This window comes from Otolemur garnettii, unplaced genomic scaffold (assembly GCF_000181295.1).
Source record: "Otolemur garnettii isolate 467f Iridium unplaced genomic scaffold, OtoGar3 scaffold00107, whole genome shotgun sequence".
Taxonomy (NCBI): Eukaryota; Metazoa; Chordata; class Mammalia; order Primates; family Galagidae; genus Otolemur; species Otolemur garnettii.
Window position 1 is genome coordinate 3,120,060 of NW_003852502.1, and position 14,713 is coordinate 3,134,772.

At 33.3% G+C, this 14,713-nt stretch overlaps 1 protein-coding gene across 2 annotated transcripts in view; it reads left to right on the forward strand.

The window, feature by feature from the left end:
• The window catches only part of PHIP (pleckstrin homology domain interacting protein), a 137,520-nt gene that overhangs the window by 59,820 nt on the left and 62,987 nt on the right, over positions 1-14,713 (forward strand). For both annotated transcript variants that reach the window (XM_012809525.2, XM_023517264.1), the window contains exons 10-13: positions 242-340; positions 1,117-1,270; positions 1,723-1,857; positions 13,672-13,800. In XM_012809525.2, coding sequence (XP_012664979.1) covers positions 242-340; positions 1,117-1,270; positions 1,723-1,857; positions 13,672-13,800 — 517 coding nt within the window. The remainder of the gene's footprint in view (positions 1-241; positions 341-1,116; positions 1,271-1,722; positions 1,858-13,671; positions 13,801-14,713) is intronic.

Consider the following 14,713-nt stretch of genomic DNA (forward strand, 5'->3'; position numbering starts at 1 on the left):
TTTCTAATGTTACTTTTGAGCCCTAGCCATGAACCATAGAGCATTCAATTATAAAATTTTAGAAGCCCATAAAGTTTTAGAAGTTCTTAAATTTAGAGAGACTGAGAAAATGCTTTATTGTATTGGAATGCTGTGTAATTAAAGATGAATGCTGTTTTTTTCAAACAAAACTCTGGGGAAAGTACCTTCTGGTAAAGCATGTATGGTTTTTCTTTGGGGAATTGGACTCCTTTTAATATAGATTTGTGAGTGGGAGTCGTGATGGGACAGCACGTATTTGGCAGTTTAAACGAAGAGAATGGAAGAGCATATTGTTGGATATGGCTACTCGTCCAGCAGGGTAAGAGATCAAATTTGAAATACGGATATAAATTACTGTTAGCTGAGCCTACAGACTCATATGTCATGTTAAAATTACTACTTTTCTGTACTAACTAGAGGTGCTATTATTGATGAAAGGTTTTGATTTTTATGAAATGATTCATTGCCATGTATGAGAAGACTTCTTAGTTAATTTTATAAAGGGTATGATAAAATAGTTGTAACATTTAATATTTTCTTCAGAAACCAGAACATACTATAATTAATCTATGACAGAGGGATGATATATATATATATATATATACACACTCTCTCACATATATATACATACATATATGTATACACACACACATACACACAGTGGTTTTCTTCATCCAAGATAAAGTATATCACATGTTGTCGCTGTTACTTTCATATTTTACCCTTTTTCTCTCCCTGTTTTTGGGTGTAGTCATCTCAGATGCATGGGAGAACAGGGCAGTAGCCTGGGGTGACAGCGACAGTAAAAGTGGAGAATGGGCACTGTGGCATAGAGTTCCGATTACAGAAGGTTACAGCAGTGATAAGATCATCTGTCACTAATGGCTTAGGAGTGCTAGAATCCTGGGGATCCTAACTCAGTGCAGTGATTTTTGCTATCATTCTGTGTTGATTCACACTGTTCTCAATTACTTATAAAGAATCGTTACTTATATTAATGAAGGTAAATATAAGTTAAGATGCATTTTGGTTTTTGTCATACCAGTATTTTAGCAATATCAGTATATAAACAAATATTGCTTTCCTAACTTTCAGCCAAAACCTTCAAGGAATAGAAGATAAAATCACAAAAATGAAAGTCACTATGGTAGCTTGGGATCGACATGACAATACAGTTATAACGGCAGTTAATAACATGACTCTGAAAGTTTGGAATTCTTACACGGGCCAACTCATTCATGTCCTGATGGTGAGAAAAAAAGACTCATTATTTGGTATAACTGAAGCTGACTGTAGAATGGAATGTTTTCATTGAGGAATAAAGTTTTTTATGTTAGCTAGAAACTCTAGTTTGCTAGGGTAATAAGGCTTTGGAGGAGATTGGGAATCATGTAAAAATGCAGTTTAATAGGTTTGGCTTGGGAAACATAACACATTGTAGGTGCTTGCTGCTCTCTGATACTTACAGATCCATTCATAGTTTCCTTATGTCTCAATAAATTAATAGCAAAGCCCTGGGCAGTGAGTGACACTAGCTCAGTTTTAATATTAATTATACATTGGCAGATGTGAAGATTTTTGCCAATTTAATATTTCTTCAAACTATTTCTAGAAATGGTGCCATGCTGGAGTTGTATTCTGTTTTGTTTTTCTTTCTTTTTTAATGCTTTTAATACTTTTAACACTTCAAAAATATTTCAGGGTCATGAAGACGAGGTTTTTGTTCTTGAGCCACACCCATTTGATCCTAGAGTTCTCTTTTCTGCTGGTCATGATGGAAACGTGATAGTGTGGGATCTGGCACGAGGAGTCAAAATTCGATCTTATTTCAATATGGTAATTATCAGTCTTCTTCTTTTTATAGCTGTTTCTGATTTTTCAGGCTTTTTGACAAAGGTACTCTGCATATCACAAAGGAAATCCATTTCAAAATTAGTTCATTCATTATTTGACTTTAAATTTCCACCAATGCAGAAGTATTTATTTCATGTCTTTGTTAAGATGCTAAACTTAAAAGAAAATTATGCATATTAACAATGCCTATATGTTTCCATGGCTGGATTAGTTTTATTTTAACAGTGAAACTTTCAGCAGAAATTTACAAGTATGAAGATAAGGTCTAGAGAAGTAAAAATGTTTGGGAAACCATGCGAAGAAATTATAAATAAATATTTACCCTGTATTATTGTACTTCATTAGTAATTTTAGTGCAACAGAATTTGGTTCAAGTACACTGATTTTAAAATTAAAACCAAAGGATCAGACATTTCTCCCTTTGATCAAGTTGTAGTATATTAAATACTGTATTTGAGTTTTGAGAAAGGGTATACCCTTTCTCTCCAAAATTGTTTCTTAGGTAGATTTTAGCATATTTTGCTGAGCATTTGAATTACAGTGGTTATATGTCACATACAGCTTTCCAAGCAGTGTTTCTGCTCCTTTCTAACTAACCACTGTGTGAAGAATAAAGGGCTCTTTAAATACTACGCTTTACATCAGGGGTCCTCAGACTTTTTAAACAGGGGGCCAGTTCACAGACCGCTGGAGGGTCAGACTGCGGGCCCCGGGACAAGTCGGCTGCTAAGCAGGACAGGCAGCTGCGGCCCAGCAGGCCGGATAAATGTCCTAGGTGGGCCGTCGCAGGCTGCCATAGTTTGAGGACTCCTGCTTTACATAGTCACATTTTAATAAAAGCTGCTTCCTGTATGTTAGGAGTACCTTTAAACCAAGAAGGAGAGGGCAGAGAACCTGTATGTCTGTCTGTTTCCACTAGTTCAACATGTTTAAATTAAAAAAAAGTCAATTGTAGAAACCTTTAGTACGGTTGTAATTAATTCATAAAATGATATAATTTGTGTGTGGTCAGAATTATTTTGTAAAACAAATTATTTCACAAAACAGTGGCTTTTAAAATACAATGGTTTGTGAAAAAATAACATGAAAATGATAATCAGTGTAAAGTTTATTCCTATGTAGTAAGGAAGCAGAAGATAAAATGAAAGTATTTTCTGTGAAGGAAATAACTTTTCACTGTCATTAATGGCTATGCCTTGAGGGGATATGTGTAGATAAGGTAATAAATACGATTCCTAAAATCTCAGTTTGCTGGAAAACAGTGTTAATTATTTGGTGCACAATTCTTAGTAATCAGTGGAATTCCTTTGTGATTGCACAAGGGAGATTTTTTTTTTAATCCATAAATATGAAGGTAAAGAATTTTTTCTTTTTACTTTTTCTGTTTCTGGTTTGCTTTTTTTGGACTATTTCTGTTGAATAAAGAAATTAGTTCCCAATTTGTCTTTATAGCTTCAAAAGAAAACAATTCATGGGCTTTTTTTAGTACTTTGAAATTTTCAAAGGGTATGATTATATTGGTAGATTGTGTGGAGGGAAACTTCTCTCATGATTAAATGTTGCTTGCCCCCTTCAATTGTGAAGGTGAACTTGCCTTGTCAGGTAAGTTGATCACACTAATGTTTCACCTTTTCAGTAGAGGTAAAAATTGCAACACCTTGAGATTTCAGTGATTTGCTCTTAGACCATGACAAATTAGTAATGTAACTAGGAGTAGAAGTCAGCCATAATATATTGTATACTTTTTGAAATTAATGAAGGGATTAGTTACATTACTGCCTTAAAAATTACTTAACTGTTCAATACGTTTTAGATGAGGATGTTTTTCCTGTTCTTTCTATGGATGAGAGAGAAGAACTTCTAAACGACAGAAGAAACAAATTTCTGTAATAAGCAAAATTGGATGGTATCCATAGAATTCCAAACTATATCAAAAAAAAAAAGAAAAACTTAAAAGGATAAAATATATATCCTATATTTTTTTAAAAAGCAAAATAAACTTTTTTATCTCAATTAATAAAGGTATTCCCTTTAATTTTTTGTGTGATTTTTAATAGTTTTCAAAATACTTCCATATACTTTACATCATTTGGGTCTCATGAAAACCTTGTAATATAATTAGGGTAGATTTTACTCCTGGTTTTATCAATGGAGAAACTGTGTATTACATAGATGAAATGCTTTGCCCAGGTTTACTTACAGATTACATGACGCTTGGAGCTTAAACCCATGTGTTCTGTCTTGCTAATATTTTGATACAGTCATGGTCGGTGTTTTGAGCTTTTCTCAATGTCATTGCATAACTAACTTCCAACTATACCCAGTCAGTGATATACCCAGGGGGAAAATGTTTGCATAATGATATTAACTCTGAGTCGATCTTTTAGAAACTTAGTCTTTAACTTGATGATTTTTTCCCCCTCTCTGTCCCTTAATTTGTAAGTTATCTAAGTGCCTCATTTCTTTTTATTCTCTACTCTTTTGTTCATTTCATTGCTTGTTTTATTTGTGGGCAGATGGAAGATAAAGTATCCAGTATTGCTATTAAGGAAACAAAAGAAAAACAGTTTGAGGGAGGGCTTGTATTCTCACTGTTTGTTTTCATGAAAGTTGACTTTTGGCTACAGTTATAGCTGTTTGGCTTTGTGTAATAATTAGTAAGTTTTCGAGTTACTAAAATACCATAAAACTTGTTTTGTACAAATTCATTCCCTGACATTAAATCTATAGTAGTATTCACCAGTTTAATTTAGTACATTATTATTAAATTACAGTTATTATTTTTTGAGATAGTGTCTTAGTCTGTTGCCCTGGTTAGAGGGCTGTGATGCTATCATAGCTCACTGCAGCCTTGAACTCCTGGGCTCAGGTGATCCTCTTACGCTAGCTTCTCAAGTAGGTGGGACTACAAGTGTGTGTCACCATGCCCAGCTGATTTTTCTACTTTTTATAGAGACAGTGTCTCACTCTTGCTCAGGTTGCTCTCGAACTCCTGGCCTCAAGCTATGCTCCTGCCTTGGCCTTCTAAAGTGCGAAGATTACAGGGGTGAGCCACCACTCCTGGACAAGTAACATTTTTTGAGCACTGTACAGAGGGTTTAGTGTGCCTTGAAGGAGTTAAAGATGAATAATTGTAGTGGAATACTTCATTTAACTAGAAATGATGAAAGTTTAGATTAAGTATTATAGAGACCAAGTGATATTTCATGTGAATGCTATAAAAAAGTAAAGCTTATAAAATAAGCAAATTCGCCATTCTGCCTATAATCAGAAAATAAGGAATGTAAACTATACTTAAAAAGAACAAAAAGTTTATATACAAAATTTTTTCAAATACAGGTTTTTTGAAAATACAGTATTTTGAGAATACTGCTTTAATACACATGGTCCTTGTTTTAAAAATAAGTTAATGTGCCATTTGAAATTCATAGTACTTCTGCAAAAGATAATCATGTAGCATATAATTTAGTATTTGGTCTTAATCAGCATTTTATCACCATTTTCTTACCTGTTGTAAAAATTAAAATTCTTCTTTTGAAATTTTAGACATAGTCAAAAATTCTATCATTATAAAGCCTTTCAAGTGAAAAGTTGAAAATTTCAGTGCTTGTTTGATATTAAATAATTACATTTTATTAAATTTTAAATAGCTGATTATGAGACATTAATATTTGAATATAGCACTGGTAGTCATAGTCATTGCTGAAATAATTTTTTTTCTATATCAAGCCTATATCAAATACTACATAAATTATACTTTTTAAAATTTCTTATACTTTATCTTAGAACTATCTAAATTTGTAACCAAATCAAAATGTTTGAATTTAGGAACTGAGGTAAAAAAATAGAAAGTTCCTTTTATGCTTAAATAATCCCCTAATTTACTTTATCCCAAAATCTTATAAATGGCTTCTCAGTTTGCAAGTGGTGTTCTCCAGAGAAACTTAGGGAATTATTCTCATTATTTTTACTGATAGTTTTCATCTTGATAGAGATCTGAATAATAAAAGCAATTAGGGAGTGGGTGTTGAGTTTATTTTTGTTACCTTTAAGAGTCTATAACAAGTAAGGTGATGTTTTAAAAGAGGCCGACATGGAGCGTGATGTGGATGAGACAGCCCCTTTCCTCTGCCTCTACTTGGTTTTCTCATCTGTAACTAAGAATGAAACTAGTAAGAAGCATCAATTAGAAAAAACTTCCTGTTTTTTGCTTCTTCTTTTTTAATTTTAAATGAATGAGAGAAGGAAGCTAGGGGAAACATTATGAAGAAAATTGTAAACATAAGATAACTTTATTCTTTAAAAAACTCCCTAAATTCTAGGCCTTAAGTATTGGTCTTCATTCTCCTAAAAACCACATCAGTTGTTTCTCTGTGTTTCAGCTGAACAATTTTTTACATAACTTTATAACATTCAGGTGACAGGTAGTATATTTTTGGATATTTTATTAACATGTAGTTAATATTAAAAATGTTCCAAACTAGTTGGGTATAACTTAGTAAGCTTGCTTACTAAGTTTGCCATTGATAGGAAATAAACATCAGTGTAGCTTTGTTTTGATGAGAGTTACTCTAAGCTTTAAAAAGCTCCATACTCCAATTAAATGCCAAGCAATGGTTAAAATTATTCCCAGAAATAACTTGAAAATTTGTGCAAACCCTCTGGAATGATGTTGAGGGCCTTATAACACTCCCGTTCCCTGAAAAAGGTAGGCAAGTTTAGAAGTTTACACTAACCTGAAAGGTACGTCAATGCAAAGTTGTGTTTGGCCCTTTTTTTCCATTAAATTATCTCAGTATAGCTAAGTTTTAACTGCAAGTTTAACTATATGAATATTAAATTAATTTTAAATGAGACTTTCACATTTCTTAGTACAGTTTGAATAATAAATAGTAAATAAAAGATGTTAAGAGTGGCATTAATAGATCCCAGTGTTTACTACACAGCTTTCTTCATATCTCTGACACTTTTGCTTTATCTCTCTTACTCTCTTTTCTCTATAGCCCTAGCTGTGTCTGTCTCTATTTCCGTCATGTTATTCAAAGCTGTAGTTTGTTGCCTCCTATGTGGTTTTGATTTCAGTTGAAGAGTGTAAGTCTCTTGCTGGAAAGTGTTTTCACTGAATTTGATTTTTGCTTTACTTTGGTTGTTTCATGTTTAAATTTCAAATAACAGTTTTTATTTAATTAAAGTTTTTCTTATTTTTATAATTGTTCTCTTAACCTTTCTTTTACTTAAGAGATTTTTTAAAAAGTTCCAGTGTCCACTAATCCAGAACAATATATTTCTCCTTGCAACGTTCCAAATGAGCAGAGACTGCCAATCTACCACTTAGATTTTAAACATGCATACTTCTTCTGATATTATAACATGTTCTCAGTGTGACCTGTAGTTTTAGAGGATCATAGATGTGTGTATCTAGGAAATGGGAGAAAAAGAAGCCAAAAACAGGTATAGCTCATATTGTATTCTCACTTATGAATCAGGATTTCAAGAGTTACTCTTTCTTTCTCTCTTTCTCTCTTGTTCTTTCTATCAGTCTATCATCATCTAACAAGATAATGTCATAGATCTATACTCTGTGTGTTAAAAGGACTCTGATACTTCCAGTCCTAGTTTCATCTTCTTTGGGTAAGAAATTACCTTCAATCTTCTGGTCATAAACTTCAGTTAATGTCACTTTCTTTCAGGTTCTGGAGTTCTTTAGAGTCTTTTTCTTTTTTGTCTATCTTGGTATCAGAGACATATCTTAAAATTGGTTGCCATGAGTATGAATTTGTCTCTTCAGCTTATCCGCCTATATTTGGTGAATTACTTTTATATAGTAATTCTTTGATATACTACATGACCCACAGTCACAAGGGGTTTTGAGATTTGATGATTAAAAGGGAAGAGCATTTGAAAGTATACAGAATGTGAACATGCAGATTAAGATATTTTGATTAGCAAATGTTTTTATATTGTATTAAGCCCAAAATGTAAGGACTGCTGGAAGAATAGGACATGGTGCTCGGTTTTAGTCAATTTGTAGTTAAGTTGGGGAGATAAAACATACCATAAGAAATAAATATTGATAAATAGTTTCCAAGTGATAGCATAACAAATAAAAACAAAACGGTTATTAATAAAGTATAGTGATCACTTTAGGGTGGATGATCAGAGAAGATTTTGTCGAAGAGGAAGAACAGAAATTGAGCCATTAAGAAAGAGAATGAATTTTATAAGTAAGAGGACCATTATAAGAACAAAGTAAATGTTAAGACCTGTTCATAGAGTAATTTAGAAAGATTTTTGGAACAGATTTTAGAAATAATGGATGATAAGACAAAAAGCATAAATTGACATGTAATTTTGATTACTTCAAATGATTTCATAAGCATAAAAAAGTGAACCAAGGGAGGGTTGGATAGATTATGAGATAGTCTAGAAGCTAAGAGAAAAATAGTTCAGTTGCCAGTAGTATTATTTCATATCTGAATTAGGATTGGTGTAAGGAGAACTACTTTTGTTAGTGAAGTCATAATGAAAAATTGTAGGTGTAGGTAATAGGGAATTTGTGAAGAAAAATTATATGTAAGACGTGGTGGTTTATGATTGATAGAGGGGTTGGTGACAGGGAGGAAAGATTTAATATGTTTGGAATGTTGTGTCTGGGTGACCTGGACACCAGTGTTATTAATGTATGGATGCCATGCAGAAGAACTGGGTTTTATTTTTTAAGTTAATTTGTATTCATATTTATTTCCTTGGACTCCCTTTGTGGAAATGGCCATCCAGAATACTAGAGATAGAATACTTATGGGGCCTAGGAGGAGAGAGAAAACAATGTTGAAGTATTTTATATGGAATGAAGCTTGAGTCCTCATGGAGACAGAGAGGGCAGGGTAGAGAGGTTAGAAGTAAACTTAGAGAAATATTCATGTTTAGCAGAAGGAAAGGAGATCACTACCCTACAGAATGTGTCAGCAAGACCCTATTCAAATGCCGTGTCAAAGAGGCCAAAAGGGAATAAACAAGTTTAAAGTATTACTGTCCTAAGAAATCAGTATGAGTGACTTGGTGCCTGTATCTCAGTGGTTAGGGCGCTGGCCACATACACTGAGGCTGGCGGGTTCAAACCTGGCCCAGGCCTGCTAAACAGTAGTGACAACTGCAATAAAAAAATAGCTGGGTGTTGTGGCGGGTGCCTGTAGTCCCTGCTACTTGGGAAGCTGAGGCAAGAGAATCCCTTAAGCCCAAGAGTTTGAGGTTGCTGTGAGCTATGACACAACAGCATTCTACCCAAGGCACAGAGTAAGACTGTCTCAAAAAAAAGAAAAGAAAAAGAAATCAGGATGGATAAACCAAGTGCTTAAATTTGAAAATGAGTTATTTATTTTGGTACTATTTTTCTTTTCATGGAAATCTGGAGATTTCTGATTTTTCAAAATCACTTTTATGTAACAAATTGCTTTCATTTTATATAGTAATTTGATCTGCTTTTTGTCAAGCCAGGTATAGCAGTGTCATTTTTGTTGCTAGTTATTTTAAATGGCTAAACTCATACGTAATAATAAATGTAATGGTTTTTTCAATTAAAAAAAACCATTCAGTAGCAGTCCTACAGTTTTTCATAGTTACTTGGTGAAACCTGCATTTCTAGAATGTGGATGGTTTTCTTTTAAGATGGCAGTCTTCATTTATATAGTGACTATAGTATTGATGAGAAGATAGCCAAAGCATATTTAACCATATAGGTGAGTCTTTTTCTAAGTATCTAATGTACATTCTTAATTAAGTTTATTTCCCCCCCCCCCAGTAAACTCTAATCTAAAGGTTCTTTATACATAAAGGACTTTCTACGTGTAATTCTTAGTATAAATGCTATTTCTCAGCTGTTTGGTTCTTCGTATATAAGTCTGCCTCATAAAATTATTAGGGTATTTTAAAAGATGCATAATTTAAAATATTGGAGTATTTTCTAGGTAGATGCTCTCTTCTAATCAGTATATTTTTAAAAATTGATTAATAAAAAGTCCCTGTTTACAGAAATGAAATGATTCTGTAAGAGGATGACTCTGCCTAATACATCCTTATCTTTAACTTTCCTACTTTGAGTTAAGGTCTTTCAGAAGTGCATCTCTTATTCAGCTATATATAATTTTTTGTGAATATAATTTAGACCTGGAGTGTGCATTCTAGTGCTTTTAATATACTTTATTTCCAGATTTGTCTAGGTTTTTCAACAAACCTTCCTAAGTGTCAAATGACAGGATTTTACAAGTAGGTAGGACTCTAGCTATCATTTAAAATTTCTCTGTTATTCTATAGAGAAATGAGGTGATTTGCCCATTACTCTTGGCGGTCTTAGAAACCTCCTTCCTCTGTCTGTTAAGTATTTGTCTTTTAGTTTCACAAACATTATGCTAGGAGTTAGGTATAGTACCCTCTTTCAGAATGCTTTAAATATAATCATCCTATCATCATTAATGCTTTTACTGCATACATTTTTGTAGTAACTTTTATTTTATTTTTTTAAGTTCAGTATGTATTTCTAAACTAACAAGTTCATACCACTTCTTTTTGGGTAATATTTCTAGAATTCTTTAGTCAATATAAGAATTTTCTAGTTAGGAAGTCATTATTTTAACATCTGATCTTCTCATTCCTACTTTAAAAAATAAAAAATCCTTTATCATAATTGCTGAATATATTTTTTTCTTAGTCTTTTACTCTTTTTAAGTTTTTGCTCTTGTCAATGTATGTTAGCCATGGATTTTCTCTGCTATTCTTATTGCCATTTAAGGTATATGAGTTTTATTATGTGGTCTTTACTTATGTCCCAAATAATATACAGGAAGTATACTTGATTTTATTAGAGAAATGGTTCATATAAAATGCACTTATTTGGAAAATTTATTCCTTACTAATTTCACTCCATTTTCTAATTTTATTACAACATGCAATAAGTACTGGTATTAGCTCTCAGCTGAATTAAATGTCGTGTTGACTCATTTTCTTGCTGTACTTTACGTTTAATATTATGTTAGAGTCATACCTTTCATAGGCCAGAAAGGACATTTTTTTCTTCTGTTTTTTGAGATTAACCTTATTGCATTGCTGTCTAGTTAAATGTGTCTATTCAAATAGTGCCTTCATTATTGAAGTTTTGCTTCAAGAATTCTTACTTACAAATACTTTGACTGTAGTTTAGAAAGATGAGATCCTTTTTAGAGAGGAATATTTAACTTTTTTACTGGTTGGTTTGGTTAATCATATTAAAATGTTTATATGTTAAAATAGCCAGGGTATTTCTAGTTATATAGGGAAAGTGAAATTGTTTCCTATTTTGCATCATCAGCTGTTCGGAAAGCCTAGTTGGCAGATTGTAAGTATGGGTTTTAATTGTCTGAGGAGCTGTTAATGATAAATGTGGTTTTTTACTTAGTAAGGTTAGAAACAGATTCTTTTAAATCTATTTAAGGGTTTAAAGCAGATGCCTTTAATGAACATTAGTTAATCCAAATAGTAAATTTTTCCTTTTTTCTGATAGGATCAGATTTTATGATTTGATCATGCCCTTTTATGCCCTCCATATATAAAAGTCACTTGGAGTTAAACCAATGCCTTATAACAAGAAAATTGATGTCTTCTTGCCATATTGACAATGGAAATTGTTATACCCACGTATGACGTGGTGATTTTAAATATGATTGCTATTTTTTCTTTGCTATTTTAGAGTTTTAAAGTTCTACCTCTCCTAAATGATTCTTTCAGAGATCTACTAACTGTAAATATGGCAACATTAGTAAATAATATAAGTATAGGATTGATTTGTTCTTCCTCCTCCCAAAAAAGAAAAAACGTTTAGAACAAGATTGCTTAAACATCATAGGAAGGACGCTTAGCTTGTCCTTATGCTAGCCTGTGTAGGAGTACACACGATCCCCTTTGTCACTGCTGAGTGGGACCACTGCCAAGTCCCTTTCTCTTTGTGTCTGCACTTAAAATTGAGACTTGGAATAGTAATATAGTTCTGAAAACATGTGTTAGAGTAGATTTATTAAATAGTTTCTTTTTTGTTTTCTCTTCTGTGAAGTTTTGTGAGAATGAGATAAATCATGTAACACATGAGTGAGACTATTTCAATTTTGAGTTTTTAATGTAAAAGTTTATTTAGAGGTGAACTTTGTTCATGTGGTTACTTATAACAGTTCATGTAACTGTTTTTATGTGAGTAGGAACACATTGAAAACTAAAGACTTAAATCCTGATGTTTCTACTTACAATCTTTCCCTTTTGGCAGGTGCCTAGCCAGCTTGTATGGCTGCTAATGCCCTTGTGTCAATTGGGAGAAAAGGTTTCATTCTCTCTTGGTTTGGAATTGCTTTAACGTAGAGCTGGAATCAGTTAGCTTCCTCAGCTGTCTTACCATCCTGCAACTTTCTTCAGAGCCAAGAAGTAATCCTGTTTATGATTTCATTTTCTTTTCTGAGAAATTTTTGAGTGTATTAGACATTAGTTAAGTTTACTGGTTTTCTTTAATGTGATTTGTTTAAAGAGAAGCTGTTCTTTTCTGTTACTGTGCATTAATAAGCACCATTATACACATTTCTTCCTTTCCTCAAGCCAGAAGAAAACGAGTTTCTTTTTTGAGGCAATCCCATTTGTGGTATATTATTAACTTCTTGGGCAGAACCTTCCTTTTGTGGTGATATTTTCTCTTTCAACCAAAGTACAAACCTTGTGTGAATCAACTGTTCTTCTTCTGAATTTTAACTCAACCTCTGTAGTTAGTGAACTATACATTCATCCTTATGCCAGATTTTTAATACCAAAGAAAGAAAATTACCACTTTCCTCTTTCAAGCATTTCCTGGGACATTACAAATAAAACTCAATTTGTTCTAGATCAGTGGATACCGGAACAGAAAGGAGGTATTTCTTACCTGATAATGTGTGTGTGTTCCGATTCTGCTAATCCAGACATCCAATTGCATTTGTGGAAAATCATCCTTAGTTGTTATTTGTTAGGGAGTCAACTCCCTATTTTAGTTGTTTCTAAAATTCAGCCCCTAGATGTGCTTTAGATAGGGTAGCATTTTTACCTCTTTCAGAATACTGCTAAAGAAGTTTTCAACTGGAACGTAGTCTGAAGAATCACTGAGAGCAAAAAATTCAGAGTGGTGATTGGCCACCTCTGTTTGATTGACAGGTTGCAGGGAGAAACCCATTCGTTCTGGATTAACGGAACTGGAAAACAGAAAACAATTATCAGGTAAAGAAAACCTTTTCTTTAACCTTTGAAATTCACCATTTAAAGGATCAGTCAGACCACTAGGGAATTATAACTAAAAAGGATAAAATTTAGAGTCAGGTGAGCAGTGATCTCTGGCTACTTCCAGGTGTTATCCAAAAAGCCTCTACAGTTGCTACATCACTAGCCTTTGGAGAAAGAGTATGCTTGAATGAAGATAGATGGAGTGTAAGGGTCAATTACATGTTAAATCTGGGTTTAAAACATGAAGCAGAATTTTATGGGTGGGGGAGATTGGTGTTCTTGTATTTCCTGAATTGTGTCTGGTCTGTGGATAGAGTATTTTGTTTTTCAAGGCTATGCAAGAACTGGCAATTTCATGAATATCCACAAATTTGATTACTGTACTATGCTTGTTATATTTAATCTTCACTTCATTAGGATGTATTCTTACAGGATGTATCTTATGATACATCTTTTATCAAAAATAATAATAATAATAGTGACCAGTTCTTTATACTTCAATTGCAGTTTTTTTATTATTGATTAAATATATTTCAGATTGAAGGCCAAGGACATGGTGCAGTATTTGACTGCAAATGCTCTCCTGATGGGCAGCACTTTGCATGCACAGACTCTCATGGACATCTTTTAATTTTTGGCTTTGGGTCCAGTAGCAAATATGACAAGGTATAGTATGATGAATATATATATTAAATGTCATTATTTTAATCCATGGATGTTTAGAGTCCTTCCTTTCCTTCTGTTCCTTCCTTCCTTTCTCAGCGTTTTTGCATTTAGCATGAAGTTTGAAGATGTAACATTTTGGAAAGAAGGGTGAAGATTACATTTGTTAAATCTCACTTTTTTGTAATAGACATGTATGTGTGTATACACGCACAGACACACACACACATACATATATATCTATATATGAAGAAATAACTTTCTGCTGGTGCAGTTTTGTGAGTTCTTTACTTGGGGTATGTAAGTTTGGGATAGAAGATGTCCATAGCATGGCTCTTTTAAATTATATTTTGTTGATACAGATAATATGTATTTATTCAGAGTACAAACCTGTGGCTTTCATGTGGTTCTCAAAACTGTATAACCAATTAATGGTAGCTAATGTTACCCTGTCTCTCTCTGTCTCTTATTTTAATTTTTGAGATGGAATCTTGCTAGTTTATCCAGGCTACCTTTGGACTCCTGTTCTCAAGCAATCTTCCTGTCTCAATCTCCTGTGTAGCTAGAATTACAGGTGGTGTCACTGCACCTAGCAATTAAAGACTTAAGAATTAAATTGCTTATTTGTAGTGCAGTGATATAAAAGGTTAAGATAGTAAAAGTGAAATAGTTTATCATTTAGTTTAAAAAATTTTAAGTTAGGCTTGGTGCTTGTAGCTCAGTGGCTAGGGCACCAGCCACATGCACTGGACCTAGAGGGTTCGAATCCAGCCCTGGCCTGCCAAACAACAATGACCACTACAACCAAAAAATAAAAATAGTTGGGCATGGTGGGGGGCACCTGTAGTCCCAGCTATGTGGAAGGCTGAGGCAAGAGAATCGCTTAAGCCCAAGAGCTATGAGCTGTGATGGCATG